Here is an 18,749-nt window from a genome sequence, read left to right on the forward strand (position 1 = left end):
TCTCTTGTCTCCATCGTGTCATTGTCTCTGCTGTCACAGCTCACCCTCCCCCTGTCTGTCCTCTGTCTCCTCCTCAGACTGTGGAGCATGGATTCCCCCACCAGCCCAGCGCCCTGAGCTACAGTCCCTCCCTGCAGCTGCTGGCCATCGGCACTCGTTCCGGAGCCATCAAACTGTATCTTTCACTCTGCCTGTGTGTAAACAGTTCTCAGCCAGGAATCTGAGCGTCATGTTTGAACATGAGGCAGGCAGTGCTAATGAGCGACTGTGACGCTGCTAAATCCTCGTCTGCGGTTCATATAGGCACCTGCTTCAGGTATTTTATTTTCCCACGCTGTTGCTCAACGCTGCCTGAAGTTCTCAGACACTGGAGTCTGTGACGCCACAGCCTTTTTCCTCAATTATTCCCATTGACAGTACAGTGGAGCCAGTCGTACCACTTTCCCCATTGACACTGAGACACACACTGGTTTTGATAGCCGTGGTGCCCTCTTTCATTATGATAATCCATTCCCACAATGCAGCAGATTGTTCTTGGATAAAGCAGCAAGAGGGGAAAGATAGAAAGAAATCTCTGTATGAATATCATGAGTCAAAGTTCAGGACGCTTCAGGCAGAGTCAGAGAACACAGCAGCTTCTGGTAATTTTATGTAACACTCACAAATACTAAAAATGTGATTGTTGAATCCATATAGTTTCTCCATAGTGAGGTCAGGGTTAGACACACTACAGTAGCCATGCAGCATGTTGACACTTCAGCAGCGTACAAGATGAAAACCCATTCCTTTCATTGATGGACAGACTCCCAGCTCACTCTCATCCTAATTTCATTAGCACCTTAGCCAGCTATCTTATTTAGGATGTATTATGCTAATTTCCAGCTGTACTTTTATTTTGGAATTTCACGAGACCAGGGCCACACCAAGCTCTTTTATAAGCCTGCATGAGTCTCATGTTTTACCTGTTAGATGCCCCTTTATCACAGTCGACCCAGTTTGACCTGAATCAAAAAACAAATTGTCACATGTTGCATTTTGCCTCGAGTCTGGTTTGTGTTCATACGGCAGCTTTTACCAGCGGATCAAAGTTTTGATGCGTGAGGAAACTGCTCTCTGATTTCTCAGAATTTCCACATGGGAAACTCCCTGAAGTAAACAAAGAGAGAGCGAGCACACTCCTCAATCACACTCAACTCGGTTGTGGACTTTAATGTTTTGTTGTTCCACAGTTCGATCATTTCCACTCTCCTTTAGATTTTCACTGAACACTTTGAACACCTCACTGTTCTCGTGCGTTTCCACAAGCATTTGTGAAATTGTTTGGTCAGCCCATATTTCTATTAGAGCCTTTACCTCGTCGCTCCCCCACGTCTGTCCTCTACTTATCTTGCTGTCTGGCTGCGTGTCTGTCTCTGCAACTGTCAGCACCTGTTAAAAACCCACAATCCTACTTTAAGTCTGATCACGTTCCCACCTAAATCGAACCGTGGTTCATTTGGAAACAGACCGAGTCCTGTCTTTCCTGGCGGACCATGGTCCGGTTGTTTCGTCCGCACCAGAGGAGGGTGTTCTCACCTGTCCAAACGAACCGGACTTTCAGAGTAAAGTCCGAAAGTCTGGACCAAAGCTATCGGGTGTGAAAGCACCCTAAGTAGTTCAAATCACATCACCATCATTTTTTATGTTATAATTCAACCAGATGAAAGATTTTAGCCTTCTAGTGAGCTACGTTAGAAGCAGCTGACAGACAGATTTTTAACCTAAAGTTGTTTTTATTCAGTGTTTTATCTCTTTTAATCACGTCGTCCGTTTTTCTTGGCAGATAATTAAAAAAAAAAAAATCCTGAATAAATGATTACAAAAGTCACTTTGAAACTCAATTTACAAAGTTTACAGCCTGCCATACTGTTACACCGGCTTTGCTTTGTGTACAATGACACAGCTATAAAAGAGCACAGATTTAACTGACAATAAGCGAGTCGACTCGAGGCCTTCTCTACTGATGATTTGAATTATTGACTTTTAGGGGGCAGCCCTACCAAAAGCCCACTTTCCTCCAATTAGCCAGCTTTCCACAAGCCTTCCAAGATGCAACATAATTCGCTCCAGCAGTGCATGTAACCCCCGTGAAACTTGAAGAGTAGTTATGAGCAGAGCGCCTTTAAAACTTCCTTGACAGACAACTTGGCGCATCCCTGCACTTTGTGGTCTTCTGTGCCTGGAGCAGATGACTGCTTAGAGAAATCCCAACTAGCGCCGCCCTAAAGGAAAAACAAAAACATTTCAAAGCTAGTGTTCAGAGCGGTCTGAAGCCAGACTGATTACTTTTACAAAAGTTTACCTCATCATTTGAATTTGACCACATATAATCCAGCTCAAACTTTAACCTTTTTAACTGAACGATGCATTCAATGGCTCTTTGACAAAATTGAATTTACTCTAGGATTTAGGTCCTTTGTGTCTCCATCATTACCATCTGTCACAAACCCAATTGTCCTTGACCAGTGGTCAGGTATGGGGCTCCAGGTGTGGAGTTCATGGGCCTACATGACGAGAATGCTGCCGTCACACAGGTGCACTTCCTCCCCCACCAGGTACAGTGAAAAAGAACATACACAACACACTCCCAACAACATTTCTGCTTTTTGTATTAGCATGACTTCTATATAACAGTGCAGCCTTTGTCTTTGAATGGAACTGTATTCTGTATTATGTACTGTATTATTATTATTATTATTATTATTTTTTTTTTTTAGCTTGAACTGGTGACTCTGCTGGATGATAACAGTCTGCACATGTGGACTTTAAGAGCCCACAAGGGACTTTCTGAACTTATGGAGATAGGACGTTTCACACTCACTGGACCACCTGGGTAAGACACGTAGACATGCTTATACACTTTTCCCTCTTTCTCGCCCCTTTTTCAGAGTGGGAGCCTTAGTAGTTTTATCAACAGCTGGTTGTTGCTTGTATTAGTTTTAAGAGCTTTGATGGGGTTCTTTTTGGTAATTTGTCAAGTTTCTGAAGGTCCTTGGTTCTTGCAATTGTTGGATTAAAAAGGCAGCTCCATCAAGGCAGTTCAGCCTCACCCTGTTTTTCTGTGTTAACACTGTGTACGAGCGCTGCAATGATTTTCTGCAGCTTTGTCAAACCAATAATAAAACAAACCATCAAACCGTATGAATTCTTCACATCAGGCTGTGAGAAATCATAATGCTCTTTTTGACATTTTATAGACCAAACGGAAAGGGAAAATTCATAGGTAAAGAAAGTAGTCCTCAGCTTCAGCCCTTCCTTATGCAAACAGTAGCTTCCTATTGTTCCTGCACGAGGTCTCACCTTACTCTTCTTCGTCACCTCAGGGCCCCTCCAAGTGTCACCAGAGTTACGGCGGTGCTCGCTCACTCCTCAGGAGAGCTGCTGCTGTTGGGGACAGAAGGAGGACATGTTTTCATCGTTGAAGTGCCTGGGTTCAGAGAGCTGGAAGAGCGAAACATCAGTCTGGACCAAGTCGCCGCCAGGTTGTTATCTACAACACGCAAACACACCGATTAACAGCCTTGAGTTACACCGTGTCCAAACACCAACCGAGCTGAATATAGAAATGAACAAACGACATATCAATCAGCTGTGGGAATTTGTCAGCTGACTTAAAAGATTTGTCTGTTTGTCTTTTATTCTATTGATGTGCTTTTTCTACAGAAAACGCATGATATTTCAATGTTTATTTACTGGAAATACACACATTAAAGCCAAAAGCTACAATCAGCATCCTGACGCAAACACTTAACGAGAACAATAGACATAAATAGAAACCGGACGTCTTAACAAATGTTTAAAGATTGAGACTTTTCAGACTTTCATTCGGCCTACCTCATATTAAAGGAAATCCAATAATCCAGCCTGGTTGCAACAAATGCATGGACTAGTTTTTCTGCAGGGTTGAGTAGTTGAAATATTTCTGTCCTTGACATTTGTTTTCTGTTGGAGTTGAGTGACAAATCCTGATCAAATATATCCCAGATCCATACAGAGATTCTAGATGCCAGGATAATGCCATCTGGGGCAGCTATATCATTTGATATTTGTTTTATTTTGACATTTATTTTGATTTGTTTCTAAGGTGTTCTAAGGTGTTTCAGACAAAGCATAATAACTTCAGTTTTGTCAGAATGGTGTCACCTGGCTCTATTGGAAAGTATAATTGGGTATCATCTGCATAACACTTCAAATGTATCAGAGATTTTCCTGATGATTTAACCTAGAGGAAGTGTATAAAGAGGTATGCACAGAGGATTTAACGGTCATGTGTACCAACTGAGATTCATCTGATAGATTGGATTTAGTCTCGCTTACTGTAGTAGGAGTCGTTTAATGCCAGTTAAGTGTCAGTAACTTAACTGTAACAGGATGTGATGGTCAATGGTGCCCTGTTAAATCTTGCTGCTGCATTTGACAAGTGCAGAGAGAAGATCTTTGTGCAAAGCAATAAGAGCACTGTAGCACTAAGAAAACACTATAAATGAAGTCCTGACTGTAAATCCTTAAATGTATTGCTCTTGATGATGATGAAAGTCACATAACTGATTGTAACCAATTGTGTCTCTAATATTTAGCATTGTGTCATTAAAGAGCTCATGAAGTGATTGCGACTGAGGGCTATAGGAATACATGGCTGAATGGAGTTATGACTCTTTACCAGTCGGGCTACAGTGCTGAAAAGAGACCTAGGGTTGTTCTTATGTTTCTTTTTACTCAGGAGCAGTACAGGCATATCTTTTCAAGTTTTTGCAACCTTAATTTTCGTTTGCACTTTTCTAAGTTACACGATGAACCTAACATCTTTTGTTTTATTATCTTCTATTCAGAGGGGCGAAAGAATTGAGTTTTATTCACACCCCGCAGCCGTATCAACACAGTGAGCAAGCTTAGAGGGACTGAAGTTAGCATAAGCGTTCTCTGCTCTATTCAGATATGACTTTAGATTAAATGCTACAAAATGTCCTCTCAGATTTAGCTACATCATATCAGACAGACACATAGTGAACATCTGTTTTCCAAATATCTGTTTTCCAGTAACAGGAATTTAAAACTTACTAAATAATGGTGTGAAAAAGGAGGATTCTGTGGAAAACTATGTTAAATGTCAATGCCATATGCCAGAAAGAGGTCACACGGATGTGGTTAAAACAGTGAGCTGTTTTATTTACACTGTGAGAGAAGCCATTAGGAAGAGGATAAACCCTTTGCTAAGACTATAATTATTGTTGCCATATGAATAAAAGTCACCCACTTTAATCACTTTATCTCTTCAAAGGAATAAACTTGATTTAAAAACTCAGATAGAAATTCAGAGCAGGGACCAGGAGCGAAGTACGCCGTCAGGTCTCCTGTAGTTTAAACTGTGCATGCATCTCTACTGTAGAGACAGAACCTGCCTCTAGATGACAGTTAATGTTGTGATGTTGAGGGCTTTTTACAGATAAATGCTGTCTCCCTGTCTTTAGAGCCAAATGTAGTCAATACAGATACATGGAATTAAAACAACATGAGCGTGCATTAATACTCAGTAGCTTTTTGTGTAAGGTTCCTGGTATTTCCTGTGGAAATGAAAAGAAGGCAAAGCTCCTGCCACAAAAATATAATAATCACACATTTCCATCAAACTTGGATCTTTGTCAGGTAAATGTTTGAAGAAATGGAAACTCCCTTATTTATACATTTTGCACATCAATGTGCTGAAAATCTCTGCGATGAACGTGTGGTTAACCATCCTGACTGTTTCGATAATTAGCAATAATAACAATTGATATAATTTATTAATTACATAAGATTATATACAAAAGAAAATTATATTATTAGGTAAAAAAAAAAACAGAGAAAAGATCAAATCTGTTGTATTATCATAAAATAAAGTTGTTTTTTTATTTTCACAGATGTCTTTCCAGGTTTTTAGAAAAAAATATAGTAGATACATATATATGTTGGCTCCTCTTTATTAGAATTGAACATGCTTGATGCAAATGTGTCAGAGACAGGCCACTCTGCAACTCTGAAATGCACCACAACCGGGTAAGGATGCAGCTCAATGGCTCTGCTAACCTGATTTTTATTGCTGTTAAAGAAGCTCAGTCTTGAGTTGTAGCAGATATATAGCCAGACCGGATTGCGGAAAAACTGTTCCAGTAAAAAAAGGTCCATGGCAGAAAATAGTCCAACAAACTCTGAAATTTACAATGACAAAGCCCTCACCGTACAGTGGTCAAAACCTGTATTCCCTTCCAGGATCACACACCTGACCTGACAGTGCTCTTCCTTACCATTTATGCCTGAAGCTGTAGCATCACAGCGACACCCACAGGACCAACCAAAAAAAAACTACAATTAAGACACTCAAATTAGGCTCTCACAATTGCTCTTTGTAGTTTTGTATACATAATAAACCAAATGGGGAGCTGAAAATGTTTCTAAACAGCATAAATGATTAGTTGTTCAGACTAAACCTCTGTCAAACACCCCACAATAAATCGATGTCTATTCAGCTCTGTAAACACCACTTCTCAGTTCCTACAGATTAAGAAGTACATTGATGTTCTGTCTCCAGTTTCTCTCTTGTGCTCATCCCCACTCTCCTGTATCCTCCAGTGTACCAGACGATTACATCGGCCGCAGGAACCTGGAACATGTAGAGGCCCTGCAGGAGAACCCGGTCAATCCAAACCAGGTAGTTATCGGCTACGGGCGAGGTCTCATGGTCATCTGGGATCTGGAGAAACAGTGTGCCATCCAGCACATCCCTGCCACACAGGTAACTGCTCCATCACTTGGTGTTGAGAATACTAAACTGCAGTTAAAACCAGTATGCCAAATCTTGATTTTTGCCTCATTATCAGCAACTGGAGAGTGTGTGGTGGACAGAAGACGCAGGCTACATCCTTAGCTCGCACAGTGATGGAAGTTACTGTCGATGGATGGTGGGAGTGGAGGACCTGAACGAGGAGGAGGAGAAATCTGACATTCCTTACGGTGAGGATAAAGAGGCGTCCGCTGCACATTTTTCTGGCGTGGTATGAAAGTGTGTTTCCTGAAGGCTGATGCTGATTTTGTCTTTCATCGCTGCAGGCCATTTCCCCTGCAAGGCCATTTCTAAAATAGTTCAGCTGCCTATTGAAGAAGGGTGAGTCGTTTACTCGCCCCTCAGTGAAAGTGGTTCAACCATCCTCACTTTTCCAATACTTAACTTTATTTCACTGATGTGTTACATGATCTACTGTTACACATTAATCTCTGAGCAAACTGAACTGTACTTGAACCTTTCTGTGTGTATCTGTGTTTGTGTGTGTGTGTGTGTGTGTGTGTTTAGTCCTCCATTCCTGCTGTTCAGCGGTGGTATGCCCAGGGCCAGCTACGGGGACAGACACTGTATCACAGTGATCCACGGTAAAACACACGTGGCTCTGGACTTCACCTCCAGGATCATCGACTTCTTCGCAATCAGGGGCCGACCACAGCACACAGGCAGGCAACACACAAACACACTAACACACGCGACTGACACATACGCTCATGCACACTTGGACGGATAAAAGGCCTGTAGTCAATATCTATCCCAAACTAAACAATGTTTTTTAGGTGAGCATGAGCCAGTTATTTCTTCCAAAGTCACATCCAGATTAGAGTTTTTGGCTGATTGATAATGCTACGGTCCATCCAGATGGCTGACAGTCATCGACCACAAAGCCCTCTACCATCCTTACATGGTGATTTTAAAGCCACGTCCAAGCCCGACAGTTTTTCCTTTTTTCTTTTTTTAGTTTAATTACTTTCTTTATTTAGACGCCAGCAGAGCAGGTTGTAACATTTGGTCATCGCTATAGCAAAGAGTGTCGGGTCAGCTGACAGACTGAAGTCGTCTATCACCTTTCTCTGCTTCCCGACAGTTGGTTTGTTGGTTTGTGGTCACTTTGGGAAGTTCACAGTCTGCAATGCTGTTGTTTTTCCTGCATTGCTCTTTGTACAATGATGCAGCTAAAAAATAAAGTGCAGAGCTTCAACTGACTAAAGGAGAGTCCCTGCTACAACCAAACAACGACATCATCCTCCCCCACAGGCATGCTTTAGTCTGGATATCATCATATGATATCCAGGGCGGCTGTGGGTCAGCGGTAGAGTCGGTCATTTCTCAATTGGAAGGTTGGTGGTTCGATCCCTGACTGTTATGGCCACATGTCGAAGTGTCCTTGGGCAAGACACTGAGTGCATAGCCATCGGGCGTGAATATGTATAGATCAGTGACGTGCGGTGAGGTTCATGGCTGGTGAGGCACTGACTCCATCAGAATCAGATTTACAAATATATGAACCCAACAACAGAGTAGATTATTCACCATTTGACAGCAAGGGCTGGCTCAATTCGTGGCAGCGGCAGCGAGTAGTGGCACTTCCTGCTTCCTGCCTTCCACTCCAGTTGCCGGTGTCTGAGGCAGCTGCCACTGACCTGCCACTGACCTGCCACTTACTCTGCAGCTGCGGAGTAGCATAAACATTTCTGGGCTCACCAGCCCTACGTTGAGGCAAGAAAACTGCCTGCCTCACCCAGTGCCTCTTCACTGCCGTTGTAAGATCGCTGAGCACACTAAACAGGTTACACACATATATTATATACATCAGCTAAACTATGGAAAGCCAGGGGGGCATATATTAAAAGTGTTTGAAAGTGTTTTATTGGCGACATACAGAGAGACAGTAACACGCTCTCATTGCATGGCAGAGCACAGTTTGTGAGGGATTGCGCAATCCAAGGTGAGGCTCAGCTTTCTGCTGCCTCACTGTGCGTCTCTTCCCCGTATTTGAACGGAAATGTGAAAATTCAGCGATTTTTAATAAAAAACGATCCAAATTGTTTAAGTTAAATGGAAAATCAGTTTATAGTTCAAACCATTTGATAAATATAACCATTTAATTTATCTGTTTATTATATATTTTATTTATGATGACAGGTGAGGCTCTGCCTCCCCTGCCTCTCCTGACCGCACGTCACTGGTATAGATACTGATTGGAGATTGGCACTTAGGCCTTTGCCATCAGTGTGTGAATAGGTGAATGTGACATGTAGTGTAAAAGCACTTTGACTAGAAAAGCGCAACATAAGTACAGTCCATTTACCAATAACCATATGACTATCTTATCCAGGTAACTTTTTTTTTAAACTCGTTTTTTGTAGTTTTCTTTATACAGTATTTTTCTATATATTACAAGAGAATGAATCAGGTTTTGTAAATAATTAATCGCAACTAATCGCATATATTAATGATTTCTTTGAGAAGCACCACATCACATGTAGACTTGCTCATTTTGTAGATGGTTATATCTTTAGTTGTGCTCTCTTCTTCCCCTTATTAAGTTTTAATTCACAAACTACTTTAATATGATCAGCTTGCTTCTCTTCGCTCCCCCCCAACACACCTGCACCTCTCCACACAGCTGCTGGCCCCGCCCTCTCTTTCTGTCTGTCTCTCTGCCTGCTGTGTTGACTGTCTTCAGCAGTCAGTTTTATTCAGTCACAGAATTTTTATATTTTCTCTCACGATTCAGGTTTCACAGCTCGTGAGTCGCATGTGCTGGAAATATTTTGTTAATGACCTACCTATTCAGAATGATTGATCGTTACCAAATCACATCGGCATCTTTTACAATCTGTAAAACGGCGACAGATTCAGGTGAATTTTAAAAGGAAAAGGCCGCACTCAATCAATGAGTTTACAGTAGTCTGCAGCAATCTGATTCCTTCAACGTAGTGCAAAGGAACACAATTTCCATAGTAAGGGCGAAGAATTACAGAGATTCTCCAGTTAGCTTTGATTTGTATCTGCATGTTTACAGTTGTAATCTCAAAGATCTCAGTTTCGTTCTCTTTGGCGGCACCTATGGTGATAAACGGTAAATGTGGGAGCACACTTCCCAGATATCCAGACAGTGATGCATGTGTGACGTCCACGGTTGGCTCAAGTTGTAACTCTTGATTTTCCTGGCATTTCTTCAATTTCTATATTTAGAACAATAAGAAAAAAAAGGATTGAAAAATGATTTTTAAACCCTACTGGATTTATTGTTGGCATGTTAAAGCATTTTACACTATGCTTTTTCTTCCATAACCCTTTCTCTCCCAGTGACCTGTTTTCTACTGTGCATATAAATAAACTCCAACTGTTGTCCTGGTGAGGGTGGACAGTCTGAAGATGTGTCATGTCTTAAACACAACCATGCAACCAGTTCTGCCATGTAAGGTGTCACAGACTTTTTGGGTGTGACCACTTTTGCTTCCTAAAAAGTAGTTTAGATAATTTGTTTGGACTGGTTCTCTGTTTTGTTGTGATTAACCGGAGATATTTTATTTTTCCCTGACTTTCTTTGTCACTTGTCAGATTTTTTTTAGACACTGGCACAGCACTGTAAAGAAAAGTCTAGACTGACCTGTCCCAGATTAGTATAAAGTATATCTTACGACTGTTATCTGTCCTTCCTGTCCATCTGCAGGAGATCCCAGTGCGCTGGTGGTGCTGGTAGAAGAGGAGCTGGTAGTGATCGACCTGGAGACGGAGGGCTGGCCCGTCATTCAGACGCCGTACCTTTTCCCCCTCCACAGCTCAGCCATCACTTGCTCCCACCACGTCTCTGCCATCCCCCTCAAACTGTGGGAGAGGGTAATCGCTGCAGGTGACCTGCAGAAGACGCACTACTCCAAAAAGGTACAACAAATCTAATCAAGAGTTCCCTCGTCAAATAATACTTTTATCACAACTTTTTTTTTCTGCTCATCTTTTACCACCCCTTTATGTTTATCCTCATTTTACAAAGCTTTTATAATAACATGGGGAATTCCAAATCTTTCATACAAGTGACAGATGCTTTTCAGTAAAGATGAGAGCTATTTTATGCCTTAAACACTTAGATTCTAATAGATTTTAGCTAATGTATCTCACAATCATGGTTTGGTTTGCACATTGGCTTCAATGGCATCTGAAAGGTACTGTTGAAGGAAGATCCTTAGAGAGTTTTGTTGGAAGTGAGGCGAACCAGGGTCTAAATTTAGTTCTGGTGTAATTGATTTACCCCCTGAAAAGTCCTTGCTTGGGGGGTAGTACTTTCCAAAGGTCCAGGAACTTTCAGTACGGGGCCTGCAGTGGTGATTGTTTCTGATTGGTTGAATTTCATTTCAACCGCCATGTTTAAAAGACTGAAGCTGCAAAGCTCACTGTTATCATCGTGCTTCGAGATTGTTCATCATTTGCGATGCAATAAAGCACGATCAAAAATAGCACCCCTCCATGCTATCAGGCTAACTGTAGTGTCGCACAAATGATGATACCGGCCCTATCAGAATATTGGTGTACCTCTGCTGAATGAGAAACACCTGTACTTTTACTCAGTTTCAAATCCCGCATGTGTCACTAAAGAATGCAGGATCCTCAATATGGAAACATTCCTTCATTTCTGGTTGAACAGATGGCGATAAATTTATGCTATACGTTTAATTTCCCCTCTCCCCATGTAGCCATGGCCAATAACAGGCGGACAGAACCTGGCCCCGGACCCTCCACAGAGAGACCTGCTGCTCACAGGGTCAGTGTAACTCTGCTTTGGAAATATCTGTTTAATTCTCTGGCAGATTTAACATCATCATGTTTATTTATGTGTGCAGGCATGAGGATGGGACGGTGCGTTTCTGGGATGCATCAGGAGTCTGTCTGTATCCCATGTACAAGTTGAGCACAGCTGGAGTGTTTCACACAGACGCCGACCCCAACGAGAACATGAACCAGGGCACCGAAGGAGAGTGGCCGCCATTCAGAAAGGTGTGTGTCTGTAATACAGTCTAAAGAAAGTGCAATATTCTTTGAAAAGGTGTTGATAATTTCAAGGTATAATAAGTAGGATTTTTCCTTGCATTTTGTCGACAACACATTCAACTGGGCCCCTCCTCCTGGGCTCTTTGTCACCAGCAACTCACTCTCACTCTCTAGTGCGAGAACACACCCACCCGCCGAGCTAACAACGACAGCATCATGGTTACCGTTGCGCTAGCATGTTAACCACCGTGTCCTACCCGGTTTGGGGCACCTACCTGTCCAACATAAAGAAGGCCAACTCTGCATCGTTTTTTTCGCCATGTTTGCCGGTCTGAATGGGGCCCGGTTACAAATTTGAACCACTCCCACACTCACCTCTACGCTGTGATTGGCTCAGGGAACCACAACAGCGCCCCTCCTGAAAATGTCCCGTGCAAAGCAAAACAACAGAACAGATGCAGAGGGAAGGGTCTCACAAGGGTCTGCACACACACTCACCAACACACATGTATAGAGGCTCATAAGTGATGATTTATATTATATTATATTATATTTGTAAAAGTCTATATTTTATTATTCTATCCTACATATTATACCTTCAAACCTTTGATGTGGCAATCTTACACAGAAAAAACGTAATTGCTTATCATGTTTAACGATCTGCAGGTTGGCTGTTTTGACCCGTACAGCGATGACCCGCGGCTCGGCATACAGAAGATCCACCTTTGTAAATACAGCGGTTATCTGACTGTGGCTGGCACTGCGGGACAGGTGAGATCACTGTTGGAAACTAACATACAGTAGCATACTATAAATTACCTGCTCTACTGCAGTGCTATCAAAGCATCAGTATCTCCACATTAAGTAACAAAATAAAAGAAATCGGTAACATTCTGTGGTGTGATCTTCTAAAAGTGTTCCTGAAGACTGAGCGTGTTCAGGGCTATATTTTTAAAGGCCAATGTATAGTAGTTACAGACAGACAGGGGACACAATGAGTGCGAGTTCCCTATTGGAATGCAAGGAATTTTTTAATTCTTATTCATTTAATTCAGACACATGCAGGATTTGTGTATGAGTAAAAGTGAAGTACAGATGTTTCTCATGCAGCAGAGGAACACCACTATTCTGATGGGGCCACCTGATTTGAATTGTGCTTCAGATTGGGAGGTGGACTGCTAAATATTTCAACATACCATGGCAGGTAAAGTCTGCATAAAGTCGGGGTGAAATATTCAGCCTTTTGCGTTCACACATGCAGCCCACCTGGACAATGTCGGGAGTGCAGTGCATGTGTGAAAGGGAAAAGACGTTTGCATCATCTGTTTGGTGTAAGGACTTCATAAGATGGAATGGAAAATTTCCAATTATTCACACCCATGGTATGCATTTCTAGCTGCTTTATCTCATGACTAAAGCTAATGTATCATAATTTTCACACCCGAATTTCTCCTCTGGGGATCAAAAAAGTATTGTTATTATTATTATTATTATTATTATTATCTTATCTTATGCCAAATATATCGTGATTTTGAGGGTCCAAACATGCTCATAAAATCACAAAACTTCAAAAGGTAGGAAAATTTCAAAAAGGTGTCCGCATATGTTTATCTATGTTTGCAGCTTTAATTATATTGAAAAACTTTAAGCAAACTTACAGATCTCAGCACTTGACTTAGATACAGTTGTATTGTATTATTTACAACAGATGAACTCAATCATTTTGTCAGTTGTCTATCTCTTCCATGTTGAATAAGAGTTGTCTATTTAATAGCTTTGACGATTCATTCGTTTTCTTAATGCTCAGCACACAACCAATATCTTATATCAACCTACATGAGTCTCATGTTTTGGTGTTTTCCATACTATATAATTTAACCACATGAGTAGCATCTTTCAGTGAGCTAAACTTGGTTGCAGCACAGGCCGCAGCCCGCAGAGGAGAGACTCAACAAGAAACTGATTTATTTAGTTTTATTACTGGTTTGTTTTGGATACCTTTGAGGATAATCCGGCTCTTGGTTAAAACCCTCTTAATGATAAACACTGAAACTTATTTCGAGACTAGATTTGTAAAGATTACAGCCTGTCATGCTGCTGCTCCTGCATTGTTCTTTGTACAATAAGCAGCCCAAAAAAAAACACAGTGCAGAGATTCAACTGACAAAATACAAGTCAACAGTCTCTTCGACTGATTATTTGAATCTTTAACTATTTGGGGGCAGCCCTATCAATGACAGAACACCAGTGTTAATTTTGGCATCTGTTTTAGATTCAGTCTTCATGTTAGGACGAAAATGTTTTAGTTTTAATTTTAGTCATTTTTACCCTTTTATAGTTTTAGTTGATAAAAAGTCATCACATTTTAGTCATTACTTTTAGTCAACACCTTTTCTCCCTCACTAATTCAATCAGCCTGATACAGGTTCAATCTGCTGTAGAGCGTCGTCCTTTCATTAATTATTTCCTGACGATGTTCTCCACAGGTAATGTAGATCCTCAGCTGAGGTTAATATATGGAAACTTCCGAAACATATTGTTACGCATGTAACGCCACAACGAAGCTGTGCAGTTACAGTAGCACACACACATTCTCTCTTGCCTTATTTGCAGCAGCAGTGTTGTTTTTTTAATGTAAAAACTTTTTATATATTCATCATCGCTTCTCATTTAAACAGTCTGACTGAAGCAGACAGCCGATGATCATTCAATTTTGTGCTGAGAAGGAGTCAAATGGCATGTTAAACGCCCTTTTTTCTGTGAGCGCGTACAGAGCCTGAAGCAGAAAGCCTGAGTTAACAGAGAAAGTTCATAAACGCCTTTGTGATACATGTTTGTTTTGTCAAGGTGCTGCTTTGGAAGATCATCACCTGTATGTCAGGTCGGATTCAGGGGGATCTGCACATGCCCCTCAACCAACACAACCAGTTACAGAATGCGTTGCTTGAATTTTGACAGACATTCAAAATTCAAAATATTTCCCCCACTGTGCATTTAATCTGTCTGACAGCTGACCACAAACACTTACTTACTAGTCTCGTCTCTTCTCATTAACGACAACAAAGCATACATGTCGTCAGAGTTTTTATTTACGTTTAAGACACTACACCAACATTTATCTTTATAATTTTTGTTAATGAAATTAACACTGCAGACCTATAACTTTTTTTTTCTTAGTCGTCATGAAAAAACTGTTTAACAATCAAGGAAGCTGGATTTCTGTCACATTTCCTCCCGCATGAGTACTTCTGTTTCAGGTCTAATAGTCAATGAGAAGTCAGTCTGGACTAGAGTAGACACAACATTTTTAATTGTCATGTTTATTCCCTATTAACTGGTTTGAAATGGTCCGTACTAAAATAACATTAAGATGTTTACAAAACTAGGTCGAGCTGAAAAAGCAGAGTGTGAAAGTGAAGCTAGAATGAGACTTCTCTCCTTTTCTTCAGTCTTTTCTTTTTTGTTTTAGGGAGGCTTTGGTCTGATTATTTCCTTGTATTTCACTGTGTCTCCTGTTTTAGATCCTGGTGCTGGAACTGAACGACGAGGCAGCAGATCAGATAGTGGAAGCCAAAGTTGTGGATTTGCTTCAGGGCCAGGAGGGCTTCCGCTGGAAGGTAATGAGCAGTGCTGGACTGGTCCCTTGTATAATTAGTTTTCTGATCTATGATCTGTGTCAGCACCACAGAGTAAAAGTGACTCTGGGTCATAACAAGTCTTAATAGTGTAAGGATTCAGAATATTGTTGTCTTTCTTGTTGATCAGGGCCACACTCGGCTGGACGTGCGAGAGGAGCCGGTGCAGTTTCCTCCAGGCTTCCAGCCTTTCGCTCTGGTCCAGTGTCAGCCTCCCGCTGTGGTCACCGCCCTCACCCTGCACTCGGAGTGGAAGCTGGTCGCTTTTGGGACCAGCCACGGTTTCGGCCTCTACGACTACCAACAGAAAAACAACGTTCTTGTCAAGTAAGAAGACACGGATAAACAGAGCAAAGGGTTATTCTTGTATCTTCAAATTTAGACCCTTATTCCAAGAGTCTGACAAGGTCACAGAAATTACCCATTGAGAGATCGAACCTTTCTGTTGAAGAATTTTTGAATGTAGAAACAGCTGTTATATCACTCTCCTCAAAGCCACCAAACTCCATTGACAAAAAACGTCATTTCAATTTGCAAATCAGAGTTGCAAGTGTGCTAGCCTCCATTAGCGTTGTCTTAAATTTCTACTTTGGATCCAACTCCTTACTTGTGTGACACACGGTAACATAAACATACTTATTAAGGCAGCAATAGACAGCAACTCATGTGTGTCATTGTGTGCTTCTGTTTTGTGGTGTTATGTTGATTTAGAGTGCATGAAAGTCACGGTAGTTTAGTCCCTCATATTACCTCCCGCAATTTGTAGATGGATGGATGGCAAACTGGGAAATTGTGGCGTTACAGCAGCAGGTTATCAAAGTGTATACGGCACACTAGGAGTTGGATCTGGCCATGTTGGCTTATTACAGTCCAACATGATGATGCAAGCTGTACTTTTTGGCAGTGATATACTTAACATAGGAGATCAATTTTGTTAGGATTAAAGAGAGATGATTTTTCAGCGACATGACAAAAATGTCAGGTTATTTTGCAAAGTAACTGCCAGTGTTTTTGAATCTGTGCATTAAGTATTTGTTAACTGAGTACTTTCCCAACCGTAGGTGCACACTTAACCCCAGTGACCAGCTGGCCATGGAGGGTCCTTTGTCCAGGGTGAAGAGCATAAAGAAATCCCTCCGTCAGTCGTTCAGGAGAATCAGACGCAGCAGAGTCTCGCTAAGGAAACATCACGTCAACAACGCTGCAAAGGTAGATCGACAGCTCTCTGCTCTACTGTTCATTGAGACTCAAAAGAAGCAGTAGTGACAGACTGCTAAACATCACTGGCTCTTCCTGTTATAGCACTTAAATTGTTATTTTTTGATCGCTCTCTATTGTTTGTGTAGCTCCAGGAGGCGAACGCTCGTCTGGAGGCGGAGTTGGCAGAGATGGAGCTCGCCCCCGTCCAGAGAAAGATCGAAGCTCGCTCCTCAGACGACTCTTTCACCGGTCTCGTACGAACGCTTTACTTTGCTGACACCTTCCTCACAGACAGTAAGTTACACTGACTAACACTGATTGTGGCCCCCCCAAAAATGCCTCAGGTTTTTTCATGCGTCTCCTCATCTTCTTGCAGGTTCACATAACACACCCTCCCTATGGGCAGGGACCAATGGCGGCTGTGTGTTTGCATACATGCTCCGCCTTCCCCCTGTTGAGCACAGAGCAGACGAACCAGTCTCAGCACAGCCGGGTGAGGAAGCAGAGTTTTTGATGTGTGTGGTAGACGCTTCTTTCATCTTTGTCCTCTTCTTGTAACGTCCTTCTTTCTTTTTCATCCTTTCTTTTAGCTAAGGAGATCCAACTGATGCATCGCGCCCCTGTCGTTGGTATCGTGGTTCTGGACGGTCACGGGGCTCCTCTCCCCGAACCTCTGGAGGTGGCTCATGACCTGGCTCGCTCGCCTGACATGCAGGGCTCACACCACCTCCTGGTTATATCTGAGGAACAGTTTAAGGTCAGAGCCACTCACACCACAGACAAAACTAACCTGGAGACCTAAGGCTTCTAGGTTCTAACTAGTACACATTAAAAGTTGTCCAGCTGACTGTGTTGTTTTGACTCCAGGTGTTCACGCTGCCGAAGGTGAGCGCTAAGATGAAGTTGAAGCTGACAGCTGTGGACGGCTCCAGAGTACGGAGGGTGGGTGTGGCCTGGTTCGGCAGCAGTAAGTCGGAGGAATATGGTGAGAGCGGTTTGGTGGTTCTGACCAATCAGGGCGACGTACACGTGATCTCACTGCCAGCAGTCAAGATGCAGGTTCAGTACCCTTGCATCCGCCGAGAGGACGTCAGCGGCATCGCCTCATGTGTCTTCACCAAGCATGGCCAGGGTAAACACATGCCTGCACACATTTCTGCCTCCCTAATTAATTATGTGTTTAAATTATCATCACAAATACAGGTCAAACCCTACCATTTCTAACCTAAACCCTGAAGCCATAAACCTCTAACAGCTCTCTGAGGAAGCAAGGACCACACATTTGTTGGCTTTCCAAAAAATATCCTCCCTGAAGGTCTTAAACTTGAGTTTATGCCTTTTGTAATATTTTTTTTTGAGCATACACAGCGCCCATGTGCAATAGTCACATCACAGGACATGTGAAAGTGAAGCAAATTAATTGAAACACGTCAAGCTGCTACTTTACTGTTGCTCAGTGCAAAACAAAAAACATTTTGTCCATTTTCCTTAACTTATCAACAGGAAAAGTCTGATATCACATTAGTGCAGCTCTTTACCAGAGCTCAGAGTCTGTGTGTCGCCTGCCTGTAAACTGTAAACCGTAAGAAAGCACGTGACGCTGCTGCTGTCACAGATCCTGTCGGCGGGATGATCGAGACAGATGCTCCGTTACGTGAGGCGGCTTATGAGTGAGAGTGTTCCCCTTATCAGCGGTATGGCTACATATACAGACCGTTCACAGAGCGGACGTGCCACGAGTGTTTACTTTTAGCAGCTACACCTGCAGTGCACACCAGTGAGAGGATGTGTGTGCTGAATGGAAGTAGGAGACTGTAAGCTTTCGTTTCAAGAAGTTACATTTGAACACAGTTAGAAATGGTAGATGACATTACGTGCCCACAAGTCTGTATTTACTTTATAAAGAAATGTGTCGCTCTCTCTGCTTTTTCATGCTGGTGTCAGAGTCGCTGAAACTAGTGTGGTAATTGTAGGAGAGGAGGTCTATTTTGTTAGAAGAAAATAGAGTTAAAAGTCCCAAATAATATAATGTATTAATTTATCTCATAAAATGTCCTGTATTTTTT

At 42.1% G+C, this 18,749-nt stretch overlaps 1 protein-coding gene across 2 annotated transcripts in view; it reads left to right on the top strand.

Moving 5' to 3' along the window:
* llgl2 (LLGL scribble cell polarity complex component 2) overlaps positions 1–18,749 on the top strand; it is a 39,669-nt gene that overhangs the window by 16,982 nt on the left and 3,938 nt on the right. For both annotated transcript variants that reach the window (XM_069664437.1, XM_069664438.1), the window contains exons 3-21: positions 78–175; positions 2,513–2,594; positions 2,757–2,872; positions 3,363–3,521; positions 6,646–6,808; positions 6,894–7,026; positions 7,123–7,177; positions 7,364–7,518; positions 10,536–10,747; positions 11,554–11,621; positions 11,701–11,854; positions 12,515–12,619; positions 15,370–15,465; positions 15,614–15,810; positions 16,545–16,692; positions 16,830–16,977; positions 17,060–17,176; positions 17,274–17,440; positions 17,551–17,815. In XM_069664437.1, coding sequence (XP_069520538.1) covers positions 78–175; positions 2,513–2,594; positions 2,757–2,872; positions 3,363–3,521; positions 6,646–6,808; positions 6,894–7,026; positions 7,123–7,177; positions 7,364–7,518; positions 10,536–10,747; positions 11,554–11,621; positions 11,701–11,854; positions 12,515–12,619; positions 15,370–15,465; positions 15,614–15,810; positions 16,545–16,692; positions 16,830–16,977; positions 17,060–17,176; positions 17,274–17,440; positions 17,551–17,815 — 2,638 coding nt within the window. The remainder of the gene's footprint in view (positions 1–77; positions 176–2,512; positions 2,595–2,756; positions 2,873–3,362; positions 3,522–6,645; positions 6,809–6,893; positions 7,027–7,122; positions 7,178–7,363; positions 7,519–10,535; positions 10,748–11,553; positions 11,622–11,700; positions 11,855–12,514; positions 12,620–15,369; positions 15,466–15,613; positions 15,811–16,544; positions 16,693–16,829; positions 16,978–17,059; positions 17,177–17,273; positions 17,441–17,550; positions 17,816–18,749) is intronic.

The sequence above is a fragment of the Semicossyphus pulcher genome, unplaced genomic scaffold (genome assembly GCF_022749685.1).
Source record: "Semicossyphus pulcher isolate SPU_LCO1_2020_fin unplaced genomic scaffold, fSemPul1.0.p SCAF_16, whole genome shotgun sequence".
Classification (NCBI taxonomy): Eukaryota; Metazoa; Chordata; class Actinopteri; order Labriformes; family Labridae; genus Semicossyphus; species Semicossyphus pulcher.